This window comes from Rattus norvegicus, chromosome 1, assembly GCF_036323735.1.
Source record: "Rattus norvegicus strain BN/NHsdMcwi chromosome 1, GRCr8, whole genome shotgun sequence".
NCBI lineage: Eukaryota > Metazoa > Chordata > Mammalia > Rodentia > Muridae > Rattus > Rattus norvegicus.
In genome coordinates, this window is record NC_086019.1 from 17,615,140 (window position 1) to 17,636,779 (window position 21,640).

A 21,640-nucleotide genomic window follows, 5' to 3' on the forward strand; every position below is an offset into this window, starting at 1 on the left:
GAATGGTGCCTGCCCTACACAGAGAGTTCCAAGGACTCTAACCCAGGGGCTGTGGAGGACCTGTGTGACGACAGGCGCTCTAGCAGAGGGGCCAGAATGAACACTTGTTCTTAGAAAGCTCATCTCCCAGCACCCAATCCACCTTACAGGAATCCGTGCTGTACCGTGCCCACAAGCACTTCTCCGTGGGATGGAGACGCTCATGCTTCTCCCTTCCCTCCATTACTCGGCCTTTCCCATCTGTCTACTAACCCGAACGGATGCCGCACCAGGCCAAGTGCATTACAGCACTTAACACATACGGTTACCTCGTGTTAAAGCCACATTGTTAGATGCAGAAGCATGGGGTTGGGTGAGCATCTCAGAAATGATGACGTGAAATTACTTACTTTATGCAACATTTTTAAAACATTTTTGATACAATGCATATACCTTACCAAAAAAAAAAAAAATAAAGCTCAGAGTGTTTCAACATATTTTCCAGATTCTTTGTTGCCTATTTTTAAAAAGGGGAAGCTTAGTAAAAAGTAAAATAACTTCAAGCCATCTAAGACTTGGCACAGTTCTTTTTAATGATATAAAACAAATGAGAATTATTTCAGTCTCTGAGTGTCCTACTCATTGACTACAGGCCACAATCAATAGTACAAATATTCAATCGTTTTTTATTAAAAATTTTAATATTTAACCTATTACAGTTTTGCCCTATATTTTATTTTTTAACACATGGATATTTTGCTCAAACTGTGTTTTCTGAGAATGAAGTTCACATGTGGTTTTCCTGAGTTTTAATGATATAAAGTTCAAAAGAAACAGAACAGCTAAGTTACTTTTAAAATAGCTTCTGAAATATTCAAGGAAAAAGAAGCAAGATCAATTTTTTTGTGAGCTAAATAAGCTACAAATGAGACCACAGTGGTCACTAAATGTATCAGTCTTCTCTCAGTTCCAGCAGATTCTGTGAGAGTCAGCAAGCGCCTCTCCTGCCGAGTGTATGTTCAGCCTGTGGTCTTTGAGTCCCTCATTCTACTGAATTTTTGCTTTTTTTTTTTTTTTTTTTTGTAAAGACGTGTAATTTTTACTTTCAGAAGGCAGTTTTATTTGCCTGATTTTGAAAGGGTTAATCATCTAGTAATACCAAGTTTAGTCACAGCCTACCACAAATAATGTGCACTGAGGGTTCCCACAACAAAGTACTACTCAGAGAAACGGTTTCTGCTGAATTAACTCTATGAAGCCAGACTTCAGCAAGAAATATTTTGTTTTTAAACAGTGTTTGTCTACTTATGTCTCTGGGATATTTTTGTACATTTAAGAATAATTATAGTACCTAATAGCACTATGTATTAAACGCTATATGTTTAAAATGTTTCACTATGGTTTTATGGCATAAATGTTTTCACAGTTTCACAGGATCAGGAGTTGAATCACTGGAGACTGTTTTTTGTTTGATTTGGTTGTTGTTGGTTTTGTTTGTTTGTGTTCTGTTTTGTTTTGTTTATTTGAGGCAGGGCTTCTCTTTGTAGCTCTGGCCATCTTAGAACTCACTCCATAAGTCTGGCTGACCTCGAACTCGGGGATCCACCTGCCTCTGTCTAAGATTAAAGGCACGCACCACCACCACCCAGCCAAAATTTGTACTCTTACTTGCCTTCTGAATTTATTAGCAAATGACCTGCTATATTAGGTTTCGAATGGTAAAACTTTTCTCTATAGTATCAGTTTCTCTGGAATATGTAATTTCTGTGGTGTTTTTATACCTTGTAGGAAGCAAAAATATAGGCTTGTTCATTTGTTTATTACTAGCACCTAGTCTGAATGCTGACATGTATGACTGTGTATGTCGTATGTTAAGTAGGATCATGTCTGTTTGGCAACTTCTCAATACTGCTGACAGTGGGCAATAAGCCTGAGTTCTCACTAGGTGGCAGTGTCCCTTTCTGTGGCAGGACGGACCTTTGAAGAACCTGTTGTGCACCAGGCTTTCTTGAGCTGTAAACCCAGACCCAGTTTACCTGCTCACTGTGGGTCCCTCATGCTGTTTACAGAGGTGATTACCAGAAACCTTTAGCAAACTAACAGACTGTTTCTACAGTGATGGTATTGAGAACTAGAATCCAGTGATCTGGAAAAGATCTATTCAGAAATAGATCAGTGATCTGCTTTGTTACCTTAGTAGCTTTATTTTTACACTTTTGCATGCTCTCCCATAGTTCAGAGTCATATACACCTTAAGTTCATAAAATTTTGTTAGAGCCAAGCATGGGGGCATATGCATGGAATCCCAGTATTTGGAAGGTAGAGACAGGAGGGTCATGTAGCCTTGGGTAGATAGAGCTTCCATGGCTAGTGTGTGCTAGAAGAGACCCCATCTCTCCAGCTGCTAATCACCTATAGTGTTTATAAAGTACCATGTTTAGTGTAGTTCTTGTGCAGTATATGTTTGCGTTAAGAACTGAAATTCTTACAGAATAGAGTTATTTCTTAAATTTTATAAAACTATAAAATGGCTTCATTAGTAAATCTGGGGTTATTGAGAACAGTGGCAGTCCTAGCTAAAGTAACATCAAGTACTTTCCTGTAGAATAGAATACTTACAAAATTCTGGAGAAAAATCCCATTGCTGTCACTATTGACGGATGGCGAAGCCAAGGCACCACAGAGGAAAATGACTCTCCTGGGGTTACAGAGGTGTGGGTAAAGCTGCCATTTGGCTTCAGGCTGTCTGACGAATGTCTCAGAGGATAGTGCCTAGGTGATTAAATGTAATATCCATAGCTTATAGGTCATTAATGTTTTCCATGTATGATTAAAAGCCCAATTCGGATATCATAAATCTCCTCCTTTCATGAAATTACATCATAACAGGTAGTACTGATTGTAGGATGGAGTTTTCAATATTGATTTTTACCTGAGTATAAGAAATTAAAAACTTAAGCTGCCATTGATGATGAAGGCCTGACAAACCCGCTTTCCTGTGTTCTGAAGTACGTACTGTTTCCCACACAATGGATCCTTGGCTTTCAAAGCCCAGACCACTAAGTGACTAAGGAGATATGAAAATTTTCATGTACATGATGGCCAGGAGTATAAACAAAACCTATGAGTCCCTCCCCAAGGCCTTTGTATGTGTACATGTATGTGCTCTAAAGTACAGTGAAAAGAAACCATGAACCATGTAGCCCAAAGCAGACAGCAGTATGGCAGGAACATCTGCAGAGGGACAAACACTCACTCCATCCAACCCTAACACGGTTTCCAATTTTACATGCATCTGCTTTTGAAGCTGGGAAATAAGCATTACACATGCTTTACTTACTATACCTGCATATTCCATGTAATAATAAACTGAAACCGTAAAGCAAGATGTGAAGCCTGGGAGTCCGTGAGCCGGCTGCAGCAGAGAACCCTAGTGGTTTTCCTCAGCTGAGCACTGTCATGTGGATAGGAAGGCAGCCAGAAGGGAGCAGCACTTCCTGCGGGGGATTTGTGACAGCCTGGGGGTGGGGGGATGCTTCAAAACATTTTGGTGTCTGACTTCTTTCAAGCAGATACAGTTACCACCTGCAAGTTGTTGATCCTCGTGCACTCCTCTGCCATGCCACGTAGCTCCCTGCAGTAACTGGTTCAGCTCTGCGAGGAGTGTCTGTAAGACATGCATGTTAGGATTTCTCAAAAAGAGATGAAAGGGTGTGGATAAGAATATTAAAGCTGTGAGCTTTGAACATAACAGGTCAATTAGATCTAAATTTTAAACATACAGATTGTATTGGTAGGAAGAACAGTGATACAGTGGAGAAATAGGGCTGTCCAATTGCAACATGGTGTCTAACCAGAACCTAAAAGTAACCTGGTAACCTCCAGATGGTTCCAGTTTGAAGGATAATCTAAAAGTCCTCTATAGCCAGCTATTTTACATGAGAAAGGCATATGTCTTAAGCTGATCTACTGGTGGGTAGTGGGGGGAAGTGAAGAGCTTACAAGCAGTTTCTGTTTCGAGTGTAATCTTCGTACACTTTGTGAATATGTCTGCAGGCTGTAAAGGTCCTCACCAGAGAACCAGAGGTGCTAACAATGCAGCAGGATGCTGATTTGACTGCAGAAGTCCACATTTTTATATAAAATGTGAGCAGGGCACCATAGAAATAAATACCATAGTTTGTGGTTTTGTTATTTTACTCCACTGAGAATATTTTAATTCACAATACATTGTAAAATATATCTGAATACTTTGAAATATACTTAATAACTTAAAAACATACTTAGTCACTGCTTTTTTCTGTTTTTACCAGTTAAAAATTCTTTGAAAGAGAAAACATTATACATCTTTAATGTATCATAATACTTTAAAAATGCAGTGTAATCAAAACTACAGGAGAAAACGTAGTTAAGTCCTGTTAACTTATTGCTGACGCCAGTACGTGTGTATCCTTGTGACTGCTCATCCACTCAGGTTAGATGAAGTTGTAGTTCACAAGTACAAAAGCGCAGAAAACCTGAGAAGTCCGAATGCCAGACTGTCCTTAGACACAGCTTTACACGCAGCAAGAAAGCAGCTGAAGGTTGGAAGCACAGTGTTCAAAGGGAAGAATACAGAAATCAAGAAGCATGGTTTCTGTTGACTTCTTGGCCCTGAAACCCACCCCCATACAGGCAGAGCTTCCCAATCCCATACCTGGAGCACTTTCCTCTGGGAGTTTTTCTACAGCTTTACACTTGCTTACCTTTTAAAGCTATCTTTAAATGGTTGAAGGTGAAGTAAATGTTCTTGTTACTCTGCAAATAAGTCCAAATTAAATACAAGAACATTAGACACACACACACACACACACACACACACACACACACACACACACACACACACACCCCTCTATAAGGAGTGGTGACTTTTGCACTGAAATAGATAATTGGTATGGAGAAGTGCCTGTCACTGACAGTTGCTGTAATTCGTGGCTTCTCTCAGGGCTCTGCCCTCTGGACTCAGCCAGCATGGTCTGCAGAGAATGCTGGGTATTAGCTGGCTCTTCTGTTTACATACATGAAGTTGTGTGTAAATATCAAAAGTCTATAACGTTACAGGTGCTATATCACATAGATGATTTATTACTTTAAAAAACCAATGTTTCATGCTCATTAAATATGTTAGAGCTTGGTATGGTGTCTCATGCCTTTAATCTCAGCTCCCTAGACCTGGAAGGTCTCTGTGACATGGAGGCCTCCCTGGTCTGTGTAAGAAGTTTCCAGGACAGCAAGGTTACAGAGAGACTCAGTCTGTCTTCTGTCTCTGTGTCTTTCTGCATCCCGTCTCTCTCTCTCTCACACACACACACAGATAATTTATTTAAATAATTTTACAGAATAACTTGTATATGATTAAGTACATACCTATCTTCCCTATTTTGTCTGTTAGGAAAACCTGTCTTGAAGTATACCTGTCAGTCAGACAGTAAAAATAATATGTTTTTATTTGTGTTCTTACTACTATTTTCTTCCTTGTTCGCTGCAGCTACATGGTTCTTTTGTGAGTTTCCTAGAGTAGCTCTGGGTTCCCTGCTGCTTTGACCTTCTAAATGGATTTTGTGGGTCCCGTTTGCATATCAAGAATAGTTAGCCCTTCTGTCATCCTCATCATTTGCTTTGAGTCTTTGTGTAAACAGCTTTATTGGCATCATTTACATGCAGTAAGCTATGCATTTTAAACATATGCTTTGATAATTTACCTCCTTGCAAGAGCATCACATCAAGTCTCAGAAGTGGGCATTCCCGCCATCCTTCAGTCACTTTATGCCCCATTTTAATTGCATCCTCTTTTTATTCCTCAAAAGTACTATAAATTAGTGTCCATGTTCTAGAACTGTTTATAATAAAAGATACTGTATACACCATGAATTCTTTTATGTCTTCATTTTTTTTTTCGTGCTTAATTATTTTGGTGTTCATTTATGTTTTAGCATCTATCAACAATTCAGTTTACCTGTGTGTGTGTGTGTGTGTGTGTGTGTGTGTGTGTGTGTGTGTGTGTTGATGGGTATCTAGCTTACGCCATTACTTGCAAAGCTGTTGAGTCTTCATGTTCAAGTTCATATTCGAAAAATGCTTTCATTTCCCTTACGTAAATTCATAAAAGTGAAAGGTCAGGATCATATTGGTAATGGATTTTCTTAAGCCAGGTTAGGCATGGTAGTACATGTGTAATCTCACTACTTAGGGGACCCAGGGAGGAAGATGGTTAAGTGTGAAGCCAGCCTACACCCTGCAGAGGCTGTCTGAGGAAAACCAAAAGGAGCATTTCCCTCAGGTGTTCCAGCTTCTTCATGTCCTTGGCAAACCGGACATGGCAAGACATCTCCACTTTAGCTCTTCTAGCAGACAGACTTGCTGCTTTGCCCTGTGCCCGAGTCGCTCTTCCCTGCTGACTCGTGATACTTTCTTAGGCACCTGTCCACCATCTTTGGAGCTTCTTCAGAACTTGTTTACAATTGGACCGTATTTTCCGCTTCTTGTTGTTGTTATTTAAGTTGGCTTCTTTTCTGTGTTTGGATGTGAGATCTACATGCAGCTGTGCTCAGGCGTGACTGACAGATACTCCTCCCAGTGTTTTCCTGTCTTCTAATAATTTTAACACTTTGAAGAGCAGAACACTACATTTTTGAGGTACAGATTATCAGTCTGTTCTGCCCTGGACTTTCTTTGGCTTACTCTGTAGTCCCAGAATTGTTCTCCTGTGCTCCATTCCTGGACTTTCAGAACTCTATGTTTTATATGGGCTCTCGCCACAGGGCGTGAGGTATGGATCAAAGTGCATCTGAATGGCCAGCCGTCCCAGCACCACTTAATGGAATATGTGTTATTCATGGCTGCCTTATTTCTTGTCTGTATATGCTCTGGGTCTTATGTTCTGTTGGTCTGTTTACCATATGCAGACGGTTGACTGTGTAGCCATCCAGTTGCTTCTGTATATTCCTCTCACGTCTGTAACCTAACCGAAGTCAGCGCCTAGGTCTAGTGGCTGATGTGGTAGTTTTCTGCTGGTGTTTTATTATTTCCTTCAGGTATTTTTACAGAGATATAGAGCTAGTACTTTAGAGCCACTGTCACCTTAAGTTTCATTCCCTAGATGCCTCGTTTTTCTCTCATGGCTTAGCATGTCATAGAAAATATCTTGCAAAGAAATCGGTTCCTTTTTTCCCCTTTTCTGTATTTGGTTCATTATTTGTTCATTATTTTTGACCAAGAAAGTAAATCTGGTTCCTTTTATTATATTTTTATCCAGAAATATGAAAACTCATTGCCTGTCATTTGCTTTTTAATTTATATCATTGTAGGGCTTCATTTGTTTAAATAAAGATCAATCCGGTTTTGTCGTAAAAATATTGGTAATTTTTGACCTTTTTCTGACTCACATAACCATATAACGGAAAGTCTGTGAAATATAGCAAGTGTGTTTTTCTGAAATACACACATACCTCACCTCACCTCATTTTTCTGTTTGTAGGAGTAGACAGAATATGATGGCTTGTCCATTGATTTAATGTTCTTCTGTTTGTGTCATTTTCAGAAAGCCCAGGGAATCATTTTTAAATAATGTTATGTATTTTTCTCCTTTGGGTCAGTTTTTTCAGATTCCTTTATCCAATCAAGTGAGAGAATGTATTCAAGCATCTTATGACTAGTAAAGGACAGAGAAGATGCTGTTCTCAGCACTGGTCACCACTGGTCGACACTGGTTGACACTGGTTGACACCGGTCGCTACCATTATCAAAATCAACACCATTTAAGCCTGTGTGTCTGTCTAGGTATTTAATCCAAAACAAAATCATGATAAGAAACAAAGCTGACTGCGAAAGTGCTTTTTCATACAACATCTACAACACAGAAAGCCAAAGCATTGTACATATCTAGTGACAGAGAAAAGTGTTTTAAGATTGATTCTTAGATATTATAAAACATGGTAGTTATAAAAATTTGTATTTAATTTGTTTTTAAATTGAGAAATTTTTAAATTATACTTTTAGTGGTTTGCACTAAATAGCTATGTGTATAATATTTAAAGAGATAGAAATATAAAGACAGACTTAGTACATGGGTTGTGAGTGATTATTTTTGTCCTTTGTTGTGTCATTACTAGGCATTAGAAGTATTATGTGTATGTGTATAAATATGTATTAGGTTTACATCTCAATTTGCATTGCCTTCAAAGCTCAATTATAGAATAACCTGTTGTAGAATTATCAATTTTCCGTGGTTTCATGCCACTAATTTTTCATCTTGCCAGTCATGTTGCCTTCTTGTTACTTAGCAATGAAAAGGTACTGTCGAGCTTCTGGCTGCTTGTTGTTTTCATCCCATGGCTTTAGTATTTGATTATATTTTTGCTGTGATTATCTGAACTACCTTTAGATTCTTTTTTCTTTTTAGTGGCCCAGCAGGAGGCTGAAATGTTGAAGCGCTACAGTGGGACAGTCCCGTTACCTGGGATCCATCAGAGTGAGGATGCTCTATGCACCTGCCCTAAACTGCCCCAGCAGGGCTCTTTCCAGATCGATGAATTTGTCAACACTGAAAATAATTCATCAAGAAAGATTCAGCTTGTGAAACAGAGACTCGAAACTGTCACAGTATGTTTTTTCTACTTATTTAAATTTTTTGATAGTTGAAAATTTAAAACCATTATCATTCAATAAAGATTAGCATAAGGAAGTTACTTAATTTCTTACAGTGAGATTTACTTTTATAGTTCTTTCCAAGTACTAGTTTTGAAGCCGCAATAGTCACAGCATAGATTTTGACTAACTTACCATGGTGTCAGGACTTACACTTTAAAGACCAACTCAAGACCAAATAATAGTGTTCTGAGCCAAGTGATCCTGACTAGCAATTGTCACATGAATCGTCATCGTGGGCAGACTGTCCGCAGGTGACACTAGGATCATCAAAGGCAAGCTTCTGCAGCTGTAGTAAATTCTCACCTAGAGTCTGTTTCTCACTGCCAGCATTTCCAGAGAATGCTGGAAGATCAGGTAGTGTTCAAACAGGATTTATTACTGCCCATGCATTTGAAGTCTTCTAAGTCTTTCTAAAAGCTGACTTTGAGTGTTTCTTGAGCTTTGTGCACATCAGAGTCACCTAGCTGACTTTCTCATGTCACTGACTACCAGGCTCTGTCCCTACAGATTTTGACTCCATATATCTGTGAGTGTTCATTTCTGGCAAGTGTCCAGGTGCCAGTCAGCACACTCTGTTAGGACAGCTAGCCTGGCTCAGTCCCTAGCACATAAAGCGTCACACACTGGTAAGAGTGCTGTTTAGAGCAGCTAGTCACTCGCACATGAAATGTCACACATAGGCATTTTGTTTCCTCATCCATACCATCAACTTCTTGAAGGCAGTTCTGATCATCTTTTTAATGGAAAAAGAAGGATGTCAACAGTGTTGAGTGGGTCTGGATAATTGCCCTGAGAGTCAATAAAAACTGGACAGAGGGACACCCAATTCCACTACAGCTCGGTAAAGCTACATAATAAGAATGGCGTTCCCTTAGAAATGTCTGGGTCATGACCCAAAAACTAATTCACTCTTGGTACTGGAAGTTTTATTCGGAAGATAATGATGTCTGTTGGGGTATCGTTCCCCACCTTTTATGGAAACCTCATTTAAAGTCCATTGATACATATGTACATATCTTAGAAAGTTTCTACATACCTACGTAAGTAGGCTTACTTATGGCTCTTTAAAAGGCATTAGTTATCCCTCCTCATATTGCCTGCTCCAACTTGCCCTCCCATCTCCACCCCACCTAACTCCCCTTTTCTGATTTCTATTTTATCCCTTTGAACACCATATTCTATTTCCTCAAAAACCTCCTCAGTTCATGTCTATCTACTTAACCTCTGCTGGTATTAAATACAGAGCTGCACCAAACCTGCTGGGCAAACCAAAGTCAGAACATTCAAATTGATTGGTATTCGCAGAGAACTGATAATCTTATTTAAAGTAAGAATGCTATTAAGTAGATGTTGTGAATTACAGGACTCAGTGGCTAAAGTGCTTCCCGCACAGTCATGAGGACGTAAGCTTAGTTCTTAAACACCCACAGTAAAGCTGGCATGACCATATGTGTCTATCATCCCAGCACTGAGTAAGTAGAGAGCAGAGGATCCCTAGAGATTGCTGACCACCTAGCCTCGCCAATCAGTGAGCTCCAGGTTCAGCGAAGACCCTGTCTTAGAAAATAAGATGGAGAGCCATGGAGGCAGATGTCTGCCATTGACCTCCGAACTCCAAGTGTACACACAGGTGCACACATCTGCCTGCAGATGTGCATAGACCACACACACACACTCTCTCTCTCACACACACACATACTCTTGCACTCACACATACATGCACTCACACACAGGCGTGCACACACACTCACACCCACACACATGATTGTGTACATTAATAAGAAAAGAACAATACAGGCAAAGCATATCAGAAACAATTTAGATTATTTTATAAAATAGAATAACATAATTTTTATCAATGAGTAATCTGAGAATTTGATTTAAAAAGAAAGACTTCCTGGCTAAGGTAAAAATAAAAAAATAGATAAACTTTAAAACTCTACATTGCAAATAGTAATATGGACAGTTGATACTCAACTCCCCGATTAATAAGGTAAGATGGAGAACTAGTCCGTCAGCATGCCTAAGGATGCTTGTGAAGTAAGAGTGCATTGTAAGTAGCTCTAGGGACAAGGCCTTAGTCATCAGCACACGGGCTCCAAGCTCTGCCTGCCTTGTGACTCCCGAGGCCTCATTTTCCACATGTCTGAAAGTGAGGACCCTGATATCGCTCACCGTACTGAATTTTAGAGATTCATAAGGATCTCATAGGGATGCCATTCTAGATGAAATGTCTCATCGGGTGTCTGAGATATGAATGGTAGCTATCTGCCAAGAAATATTTCAGCTACCCTTAGCCTTCTGCAGGTGGGCCAGGAAAATAAGAGATGAGGATGAGGACAGTCTTGTCTTACCAGATATTTAAATATGTCATAAAACTGAAATCATAGGTAATGTAATGCAAGTTCACAAGACTAGATATTTTAGAAGGGACAATAAGAACCATAATATTAGGAAACATAAATATAAAGTAGCTGAAAAATGTACGTGTTAGGCCATGTGTGCAAATAAAATCTCACTAACTAGAAGTTAAGTGTGAGCTTAATAACTATGGAGATGGGCACAAAGGTCACGGAAAGATCACTTGTCTACTGTGCCCACAGCCCAGAGTTCAGTCCACACTACCCCACACACACCCCAAACCTAGGACTATGTGCTGCCAAATATTTCTCCTATGTAAGTGAATAAAAGACTTGCTCAACTAAAATTAGTAATTCTTCCCCCATAATATTAATAAATTTTAAATTTCTGTCTAATAAACATGAATGTATATATGTGTATCTATACATATGCCGCAAACACCAACATGCAAAAATGTCAGCACAAGATGTATTAATAAAATGGTCTCATTAACTTGTGAAAAAGAAAAACAGTTAACATTAAAAAAAATAATAAAACCTCAAAAAATGGGTAAAAGAAATGAGCTTATAACTTAGGATTCCTTCCTTACCACTGATTGCCAAAGAAGCTAGGTATCACTGGGAACAGTGAAGGGGGCGCTTTGTTGATGTGCTTTGCCTTCAGTGTAGATCAGGAGGCTCTCTCTCTCCTCAGAAAGAGAGTGCGGGCTAAGAAGCTTAACCACTCTTAAAAATATCTATCTCCTTTGACCCTAGCCGTTTAGCTAGCCTTTGCCTGGGGCTTCTTGAGGAGTGGAGCACCACAGCCTTGTTCATAGGTTGTTGCTGTTCCCATCAGTCTGGCAGTGCTCCCGCTCCTCCCCGCTCCTCCCTGACACAAACCTGGACTGCCAGGACTGACCCTGCAGCCTTGTTCCTGCATGTGCTTGTTCTGCCCCTTTTTCTGCCTCAGAAGGTGTGCTAGGGTATGAAGCACACTATTCACAGGTTTAGATTTAGTTGCAAAGTAGAGATTTGTGTATTTTGCTTTTTCAGTGTTACTCAGTTAAAATGAAGACTGTATGACTTTATATTTGTTTCAGTGTTTTATTTCTTATACATTTTAGTGTTTTTAATATAAGCAATCAGATGTGTTCCACATTTTAGAGGAATTGTAATAGATATGTTGCTTTTTAAAAATTAGAGAAAAAAATGCATGTCCAGTAGGAGATGAAGGACTCCTGGTCCAGTATTTGTATGACCACGTTTTTATAGACACAAGAATTACTATGCCCTGGGCACTGACCCCTGCCTCCACTCACTCCTCAGGCAGCAGTTGACAGCTCAAAACTCCAAGCTTTCATAACATGGTTTTGATATTATTTTATGTCTTCAGATAAATGAAAATAAAACAAAATTAAATGTAAAAGAAAATAATGTCAAAAGATATTTTTGAGAAATTAAATCAAAGACAGGAGAGATAAATTAGTAACTTTTATGAATTAATTTATATTTCCTTAATTATTCAGCTTTTAACACGTTTTCATTTTAAATTAGAGAATATATATGCCTTGGATTGATATAGCAGTTATCTTTGGAAATAAATCTTTGACCAGTGTCTATGGCTTAAAAACAAAACAAGAAACACATTGTTCTTCCTGTGTGAAGAGATTTTACTAAATTTTCTTCATGTTATGTATGGTCCATTTTCTATCAGTCTGGTATAAAGTAATACAGGAACAAAATATTTTTATCCCACCTTTGTCACAGTGCCTTTTCCCTTGTTTCTTGTAATTATATTTTAGAAACCTAGTCTCTTTATGAGGTCCTCTAGTTATATATAGAAGCTAAAAAATATTCAGCATAGCCTTTTGTTACTAAATTACGAATATTTTCTAATAGAACTCGGGCTTAAGGTATGGTCGGTGTACATTTAAATTACACGGTTAATCTCATCAGGTGCTTCGTGGGTGTTTATTTATTAGGAAAGGACGTAAATGTAAGCGATAATCTGGTCCTTAGAGCCTTGTCATCCAGCCATAATATAAACCATTGTTCCATGGTCTGCAGACCTGACTACTGGTCCCACAGTTAATCCTACTCCTCGCTTTTTAGATTGAGAGATTTGCCCTCATGACTACGATCACAGTTGCTTAGAATCTTGGGTACCTGTCAGGAGTGGCCAGTCCAACAAGTAGTTTATCTATAAAACCAAATCTATGAGAGACTGTCTTCTGATGACAGGAGACCCTATCTCTTCAGTGGCTGGACCACTCAAGACTGCCCCCATTAGCCTGAGCCCAGCTTAGTCGTCACAGGGAGTTTGCCAGCTAGAACCATAGAAGCAAGAATAGAATGACCTTAAGAATTATTTATGTCCATTTTCAGAAAAGGTGATTTTCCTTTGCAGAAGCAATTCATCTTGTAGAGATTAATGATAAGCAATATGTTTCATCACTTCTCATCATAATGTATTTCTGGCAATTCTGTAAGTGTTCTTCCTGCTTTGTTATAGTTAATCCTCCAGTAATACTTTAGGGTAGTGAGGATTAGCACCTTGCTTTCGAGAGAGGAACCTGAAGCTATAGACAAGAGGTACAGTCCGACAGACTGCAAGGTTGGACCTGAGATTCAGCCCAGCGAGCAGGATTCCCAGTTCTCCTTTAGAAACTGAATTACTGTCGCCATTTAAACAGTGCCTGCTTTTACATTTTTACAAGAAAACTTAGTGCTCTTCTTTTATCCTTGTTTGCTTGTTCATTTGTTTGTTCTAGACTTGATGTTGGTTGTTGGTTTTTTGGTATACCAGGCTGATGATAAATACTGGTTAATTTTAATTGGAGTTGAATATTTTTGTTGTTTTTATAGTAGCAAATTTTCAACTTGTCCATCATTTATTGATTTCTACTACTTTTCCTTTCAAAAGTGATCATTGTGGCCTTTCCCATGATTTATAAGCAATCTGTTTCTACTTATCTATGGTATTTATGAGATTTTTATTAGATTAAGAATTGCTAATGTGGAAATTATATGCATTGATGTCAGTCATAGTAGTAACTTTGTACTTTAGCCAATTGAGAGTTTATCTTCTCAGACCTATTTCTGTTGTAGGACAGAATTTTGATATTTATGCCAAGCTTATTGAGGAGACAAATCTCCCCGAGACAACCAAAACTGGAACCGCGGAAGTTTTGGCATTGGCAAGTTGATCTTACCAGTAAAAGGAATTAAGTCTCTTGAATTTATCCTATTTGCAGCTCAACAGAAACAATGTAGACTGACAATACAGGGAGACAAGGAAACTCTCAAATGCTTGTTTACATCATTAGAAGATTGACATCTGAATGTTTTAGAAAGAGCAATACTTTATTTAAACAAAATTATGAACACTTGTTTATTGTACTGTATTTCTTTTAGGAGGTGATACGATCCTGTGCTGCAAAAGTAAGTAGCTGTTATTACCAGGAAGACAACTTTAAAACTAAGTTTCCATTGTGATATATGAACAAATTGGATTGCACTATTATCGAGGTGACAGCTCCTGTAAAAGTTGTCTGATGCGTACTTTTCTTATTGAGCTTCCATTTTACCAGAATTATGACACTAGCCCCCCAGAATTGATTAAGGAGAGTATTTGTCAAGTAGATGCAGAGGTTTGAAGATTCACCATCCTAGTTACTGGGTCCAGCACCCAGAAGGCATCCTCCTTTTACAAGCACCCTGTTTACATGTGACCTTTAAGCAGTTAAGGAGTCACAGTGCAGTGCCTTACATCTTCCCTCCTCTTCTGACATCTTACCATTTAGTAACTAGAACTATATGTCCCATAGTAAAAGATGAGACATCAGAAGAATTAGGATAGTTGGAAGACATCTTCATACAGCGTACTACAGAGGAAGAAGGTAGGCATCTGCAGCTGTGTGCAGAACCGTGGCGTGAGACAGACCATGCCAGAGAGTACCAGGCTGACCCCAGCACTGAGCTACTTAGTATCAGTCAGGACCCATCACACTTTACCTAATTATCAGTCAACCGGATATCGATTATAGACCAAGGGAAGGAAGATGGGGAGGGGAAAGAGAACAGGCTGTGTTCTGACTTGGCTGCAGATGTTCAGGAAGCTTATTCCTGATAGCAGTGAGTGTTGTAGTGATTAAGCTCCAAGATTACCAAATCCCCTTAAGTGTGTAATATGTAGAAAACTGGTGGCAGCTTTCTGACTAGCGCCGACCTCTCCTTCCCCAACTCTTCCCCTCTGCTTCTCCCTGTCCCAGATGGGAGCTGTATCCTTCTCTACTAATACTGTTGAAATGTCAGTCGAGTCAGCTTCTCTGTACATATTTAACTAGTCATTAGGGAGGATGTACTCTGTACATATTTAACTAGTCATTAGGGAGAACGCCCTGTTAACCCGAAGACTCCCCGAGGGTAATAGGTAGCATCTTTCATTGTTGTGTCCCTAGCATTTAACACATGCAGAATGAACCCTCCTCGAAACTATAATTACATGTTTGAAAATTAAAATTAGGAAAGATTAACATTATTAATGCCTTTTTATACTATTTTAAATAGCTTTTCATCGAGATGTAATTCATACACCATAATGCCCTTTTTTATTTATTCTTTCATACAAAGCATCCAAATGGCACTTCCCCCTCCGTCCGCTCCTCCCAGCCCCTCACCACATCAACCTTCCCTCCCCTTCAGAGGCACTCCTCCTCCACTTTCCTTCAGCGTCCGAGTTGTCTCCCAGGGATAGCAAACCACACAGCATTGTGAGATGCAGTAAACAAGGCAGCTCTGTGAGTGCAGGCTCTGCCACAGAAGCCTGAGTGTGGTCCACAGAGCACATGTAAAGAACCAACTCCAGCAGGTTGGCCCTGACCTCCACATGCACGCCTACATACATCGTACACAATAAGACAAAAGCATGTATAATAATAAATCTCAAAATTAAGTGCATAGTTCACTTTTTAACTATATTCAGCATTATGCAAGTTCTCCACATAGAAACGCAGTGTCTATTAACAGCCCTTGCTAATTTATGAACATAGCATGTGTCCATACAGACTCAGGTAACTGTTCATGTGTTGCCCTAGATTTTTTTGCATGTGGAAACTTTATTTAAATAGAGTCATATAATATGCTGTCTTTGGATTTAGGAATTGGCATTTTCATTTTACAGAATTCTACTATGTAATCCAGGATGCCCTCGCATCCCCTGAGTTTACCTCAGGGGTTTACCTCAAACTCATTGTGATCCTCATAGCCCTGTGTCCCGTGGGCTTGGATCGGAGGCATAAGCAGCACGCCCACCTTAGTGTGTGGCCTGTCAGGACTGTCTCTCTGTCTTCCCACGATCCCCATGGATACTGTGCATCCTTTGTCAAACGTTCATCAGCTCACCAGCGTCGGGGTTGTTTCTACCTCTTAACTTCAGGCCAGCACTGTTATGGCCATGTGTTGGAGCAAACAGTATTGTACAGCCTGTGTTTTTATTTCTCTGGGATTTGTGTGTGGATGGGAAAGTTTTTGGATCACATGATAACTATTTTTAACATTTTGAGGAATTCTCAAACTCATATCCAAAATGGATAAACCATTTTAGAACCCGACAAAAAAGATGTGAGGGTTCTAGTCTCTGCTTGTCTTCACCAAGACTTGGATTCTTTGCATCTTTTAAAGTTTCTCTCACTCTAGCCAATGAGGCATGGTACTGTTGCTTTTGATTTGCCATTTCCTCACAGCCAACCAGGTTGAGCATTTTCAGCATGTGGTTTTCTGTCTGCTCTGAGGAAATACTTGTTGAAATTATTTGCCATTTAATTTTCATCTCTTTATTATTCACTTTTAGTGATTCTGCATACACAGACATATGTACATGTGCACATACATAGTGTGCTGCTGTCTTTCATATGCAATCTCTACAAAGGTTTTATGCCTCTTGTATGCTCTCTCCACTCTCTTGATGATGTCTTTTGAAAGAAAAACAGTTGTAACTTTTTGTGGTTTAGTTTATCTTCTTTGTTTTATCCATCTTTTTTGTAGCATATACAAAGTAGCATTATCTAGCCCTAAGTCTTATATATTTATTCCTTTGTTTTCTTCTTGAATTTTTTTATAGTTTCGGTGATTTTAGCTATGTGGTTATTTTTGAGTTAATTTTTAAAATATAACTTGGTCTGAGAGGTCAGTTGCATCCAGCTGCTCAGTGGTTGGGCTGGTCCCTTGTTCACTTTGTCACTGCCACTGACCCAAACAGCCAAGTACACTGTGCAGCCAGCCTCTCACATGCCACATCCTGAATAGTAAGGTTTTGGCACGTGCTTGACAAAAATAGGAGTCTCTTTCTTTTCAAACTCTCAACCTGACGATTACATTTTTGAAGGCTCAGATTATCTTTTTTTTTTTTTTTTTTTTCTTTTTTCTTTTTTTCAGAGCTGGGGACTGAACCCAGGGCCTTGCGCTCGCTAGGCAAGCGCTCTACCGCTGAGCTAAATCCCCAGCCCCAGATTATCTTATACAGTTATTTTAGTGACTACGAATATTTTTCAATATGCTTGGGATAGAACATTCACAGAAGCATGTTATATGGGAAGACACACTGGATGAAGGAATTTCAGATAATAGCAGATAGAGAATAAAATAAACTTTGAGGGTGGAGAATGATAGAGTGGGAAAGGCTGTTGTGTAGAGGAGGATCATGGGAGATTTCCTAGAGAGAAACATTTCATAAAGACCCAGAGCGCTAAACTAGGAATAAGGCTGATCAAGGATCAGAAAAGTTACTTTGATTAACTGGGTAGTGATGGCCAAAGGCAAGTGAGGTTTTAGGACAGGACTAGAAAGGTGTCACAGAGTAGATTGTGCATGCTTTTTAAAGAATTTTGTCAGCACAAGAGCGAGTCAGTCTGTTGTCTTAGAGGAACAATCCAGGTTGAAAAGGAGACTTGACTTTTAGCAGAGTAAGGTCTTACAAACACAATGATCAGCAGACAGGTCCACTGGTCCTAGAAGAAATGCTAGGTAACCCCATACGGACAGCATGGAGCTGCGAATAGTAAGCAGATTGAATACAGTGTTTGTTGACTTTGCATACATTTCTGAAACGGGCCTTTGGATTTATCCAGTGTGGTTAAAGAAACGAGCTCTTCAGGGTTTGGGCTTTCAGCAGCTATGCAGCTACTGCTCCTGCTTTCTCATGGGATGAAGGATTCTGGGCTGGAGGGAGCACAAGGAGGCTAAAGTAAATGATGGTTGTGTGAGCCTTTTGTTCAGGGCCAAAGTGCTTTTAAAAGAGCTATAGAACCGGATGAAGGCTCCGGTGGAGACAGCGTGGCTGAGGCGGCCCCTGAGAAGGCTCGGCAAGGGGACTGTACAGAAGAGCATGAAAAGAGGAGTGGTTGACTGGCGCATGCTGTGCAGAGAATTGGTAAAGAGAGAATGGAGTTGACCTTTATTTTGGGCAAGATAATGGCACAAAACTCTTGGGAGTGAGCTGAGAGTGGACCTGGTAAGTCTTTACAGTGAGCATCATACTGGGGACTAATGTGATGGGAGCGTATGGTGGACATTGGAGCGTCTGTGTTCGCTGTTCTGAGTTCTCATGGTTATCTCGCCGTTGGCAGTGTGCCATGGGAGTGGTAATTACTGAAATGAAGTTCACGTAGAGTGGGAGGAGATGTAAGATAAGTTCTCACAGAAGAAGAACTGACCTTTACAGAAGGGAGCTGGACCCTTCCTAATCTAGGGCTGCACAGGTCAGAGCTGATGGTGTGGGTGAAAGGGCTCCCAGCTGACTGCTTTCCGTGTGGTAGAGTGGTTTAGGCTCTCTTAAATTAGGATAGTACAAGAATTTCTTCATACAAATTTGTAATATACAGACTGTGCTTTCCCTTGTGTAGGGTTGAAGTGTATCAAAAGTGCTTTTGCCTAGATCCGTTTCCATTCAGTATTCTCTGTGATCCTAGTAAAAAAAACTGTCTGCCCATCTTGTCAGACATACTCAGAGCTGGCTTACCTATCTTCACATGTCATTAATCCTGCCTGTCTGCTTCTAACATTAGATCATCAGCTACTTCAGAAGAATCTTCTCACCTCTCTCCTCTTCCTTCTCTAACCTATAAATCATAGCAACATGACTATTGAGGCTTTTTTAATATTGTTTTCACTTCTACTTCTTGTATATCTGCCTCTTCACATTCCTGTGTGAGCTTCTTGAAGCCAGGAAACATCATCTTTTCAAAAATAGTATCAACTCTTAGCTTGTATTAATAAAAATTAAAATACAGTGAGTTTAATTTAATTTTTCTCTTTAATATGTGATGAGATCAGACATGTCAAGAATGATGTGACTGTAGATTGTGGCTAATACAATATGAAAAAAATTAAAAATGCTAGAGAGGAGACTCGGTCAGTAAAATGCCTGCCACAAAAGGCTGATGAGTTGCAATGCACAGCACTTATAAAATGCTAGGCCTGTGTGAGGCAGAGACAGGCAGGGAAGCTGGAACTCACTGCTTCAGGAAGGAGTCCTACCTCAAAACTCCTGAGGAGATCAACTGAGGCAGATACCTCGTGTCTGCCTTTGGTCTCCGTCATATGCATGAACTGTTGCACATGCATGTATACTCGCCCACATGAATGTGTACATACAGACACACGTGCATGTGCACGCTTGCACGCACACAAACACACACACAGACACACACAGACACAGACATACACACAGCATTCTGAAAGTAGTGATGTATATCTTAGTCAGAACTATTTGAAATGTATTATTTACCAAAACACTTTTAAAAGAATGTTCAGTGAATACAACCTTTTAGAATATTATTATATATGCATATGTATGTATGTAATGTACACATATATATTCACATATATATGCTGAGCTGGATAATACATTCAAGATGTAGAGGCATAAGGATCAGGAGTTTAAAGCCAGTTTCACCTGCATAAGAACTTCAAGGCCTGAACTCTAATCAGAACCTATCTAAAAACATTTAAAAATAATGTGTGTATATGTTCATCATTAGGATGACAAGATTGATTTGAGCAGAATAGTATTTCAAAAATTGATTTCAGTTATTTGCAAAGGTTTTTAAAAATAATTTTAAAAATTTAAAAATATAATTTCCTGACTTTTGGGAACCAGATAAGAACCAATTAATCCTTATTGGTATGAAGAAATGTGGAAGGCTGGCAGTGGAGGACCTGCTGTGGCAGTTGGTGGTCCCCATGTACAGGTCAGGAGAGTTTGGGGTGAGTCGAGCATTCTGGCCTAGTTCACCAAGAGAGAGCGCCTGTGCTTCCGAAAGGCTGAGTCACTGTGCTTCATGACAGGAGGCAGAGGCTTGTAGATTTAAGAAGCAGGACCTTAGAGCACAAGGGAGGGGGTGGCCTAAATGGTCCTGCCCAGAGCACCCTGGGAGGTGAGGTGAAAGGATGCAGACCGACTACGACGATGACGAAGCTAGTGAAAAACACTGAAGAATGGGCAGGCGCAGGGACGTGCAGGAGAGAGAGACTTGGTGGAGAGTGGGTAGCAGGGCTGGAGCAATGCTCTGATCCGCTAGCTCGCTCGCTCAGCAGAGCCTTCAGAGCTGAGGGGCTGCATCTGTGTTGTTTTCAAAGAACTTAGCCTTCCTGACTCCTCTGGGAACCTGAAGTGTTCGCTCAAGCAGAGCCACCTCTAGAGGCGCTGACCGAGAAGCAGGCAGAGGATGTCCAGAGGTTTAGGGGTAAGGGGTTCAGGCCAAGAGAAAAGCTCCCCTGTGCAGGAGGACAGACTGCCAAGAGAGACAGGAGACAAGGTTTGGAGAAGGCCAGGGGCCCTGGAGGTATGCCTGGCAGCAGATTCTGTAGTGCTGCTTTAAGCCATTTTAGTCCTGAACTTCATGTAGGAAAACCGCATCAGAATCTATGACCCACAGATCCTTAGTATCTGTTATAGGTGCAAACATTCCTCATTAAATACTATTTTTCAATAGCTCCTTCATGACCGCTTCGCATTTGAATTCTTGATTTAATAATGCATCGAATGGTTTGACAGGGTCCAGAAGACAGATTCCAGACACTTTCCTATTATAAGACTTTTCACTAAGTTAGTACTGCTCTCTCTTGCCTCTCTGTCCTGGCTTACAGAGAAAACATCTGAGTCCTTAGATCCAATACCATAAACTACTCATTTCACACATTGCATGCTCCTGCAAGCCAGAGCAACATGGGCGTTCTTAGACTGAGTGGCCTGATGTGGAAAAATGACAGCTGTGTGCGAAAGCCAGGAATTTGAACTTTTAAGGGAATCACCAAGAGTTGAAAGGTCCTAACTTTGTAGCTCTGGTGACCATGCCGTCTGATCTAAGATCAGCTGCCGAGATTAGACTTGTGAATATGAGTGAAGGGGAGTGTGATCTCTCTCCCAGAGGCTTTTCATTTTAATTACTAGAAGAGAAATTAATTATTAGCTTGTTTAATCTTTCTCATTCAGTTTTATGTTCGGGGTAGTAAGAGTTTTCACAAGAAAATTAACCCAGTCCTGGGAAATTAGTGCTTGCACGGATGCACGGTGCTGCCTACGGCCAAGAGAACAGGAACCCAGCTTTAGAGCTAACTTAGCAGGAGCTCTT

General features: G+C 40.0%; 1 protein-coding gene across 12 annotated transcripts in view; it reads left to right on the forward strand.

Moving 5' to 3' along the window:
* The window catches only part of Ahi1 (Abelson helper integration site 1), a 130,917-nt gene that overhangs the window by 34,281 nt on the left and 74,996 nt on the right, over nucleotides 1–21,640 (forward strand). For 8 of the 12 annotated variants that reach the window (XM_063263018.1, XM_063263007.1, XM_063263027.1 and 5 more), the window contains 2 exons: nucleotides 8,420–8,619; nucleotides 14,424–14,450. In XM_063263018.1, coding sequence (XP_063119088.1) covers nucleotides 8,420–8,619; nucleotides 14,424–14,450 — 227 coding nt within the window. Of the gene's footprint in view, nucleotides 1–8,419; nucleotides 8,620–14,423; nucleotides 18,520–21,640 lie in introns of those variants that run through there. The other 4 variants (XM_063263023.1, XM_063263025.1, XR_010052942.1 and 1 more) reach the window with 3 other exon arrangements.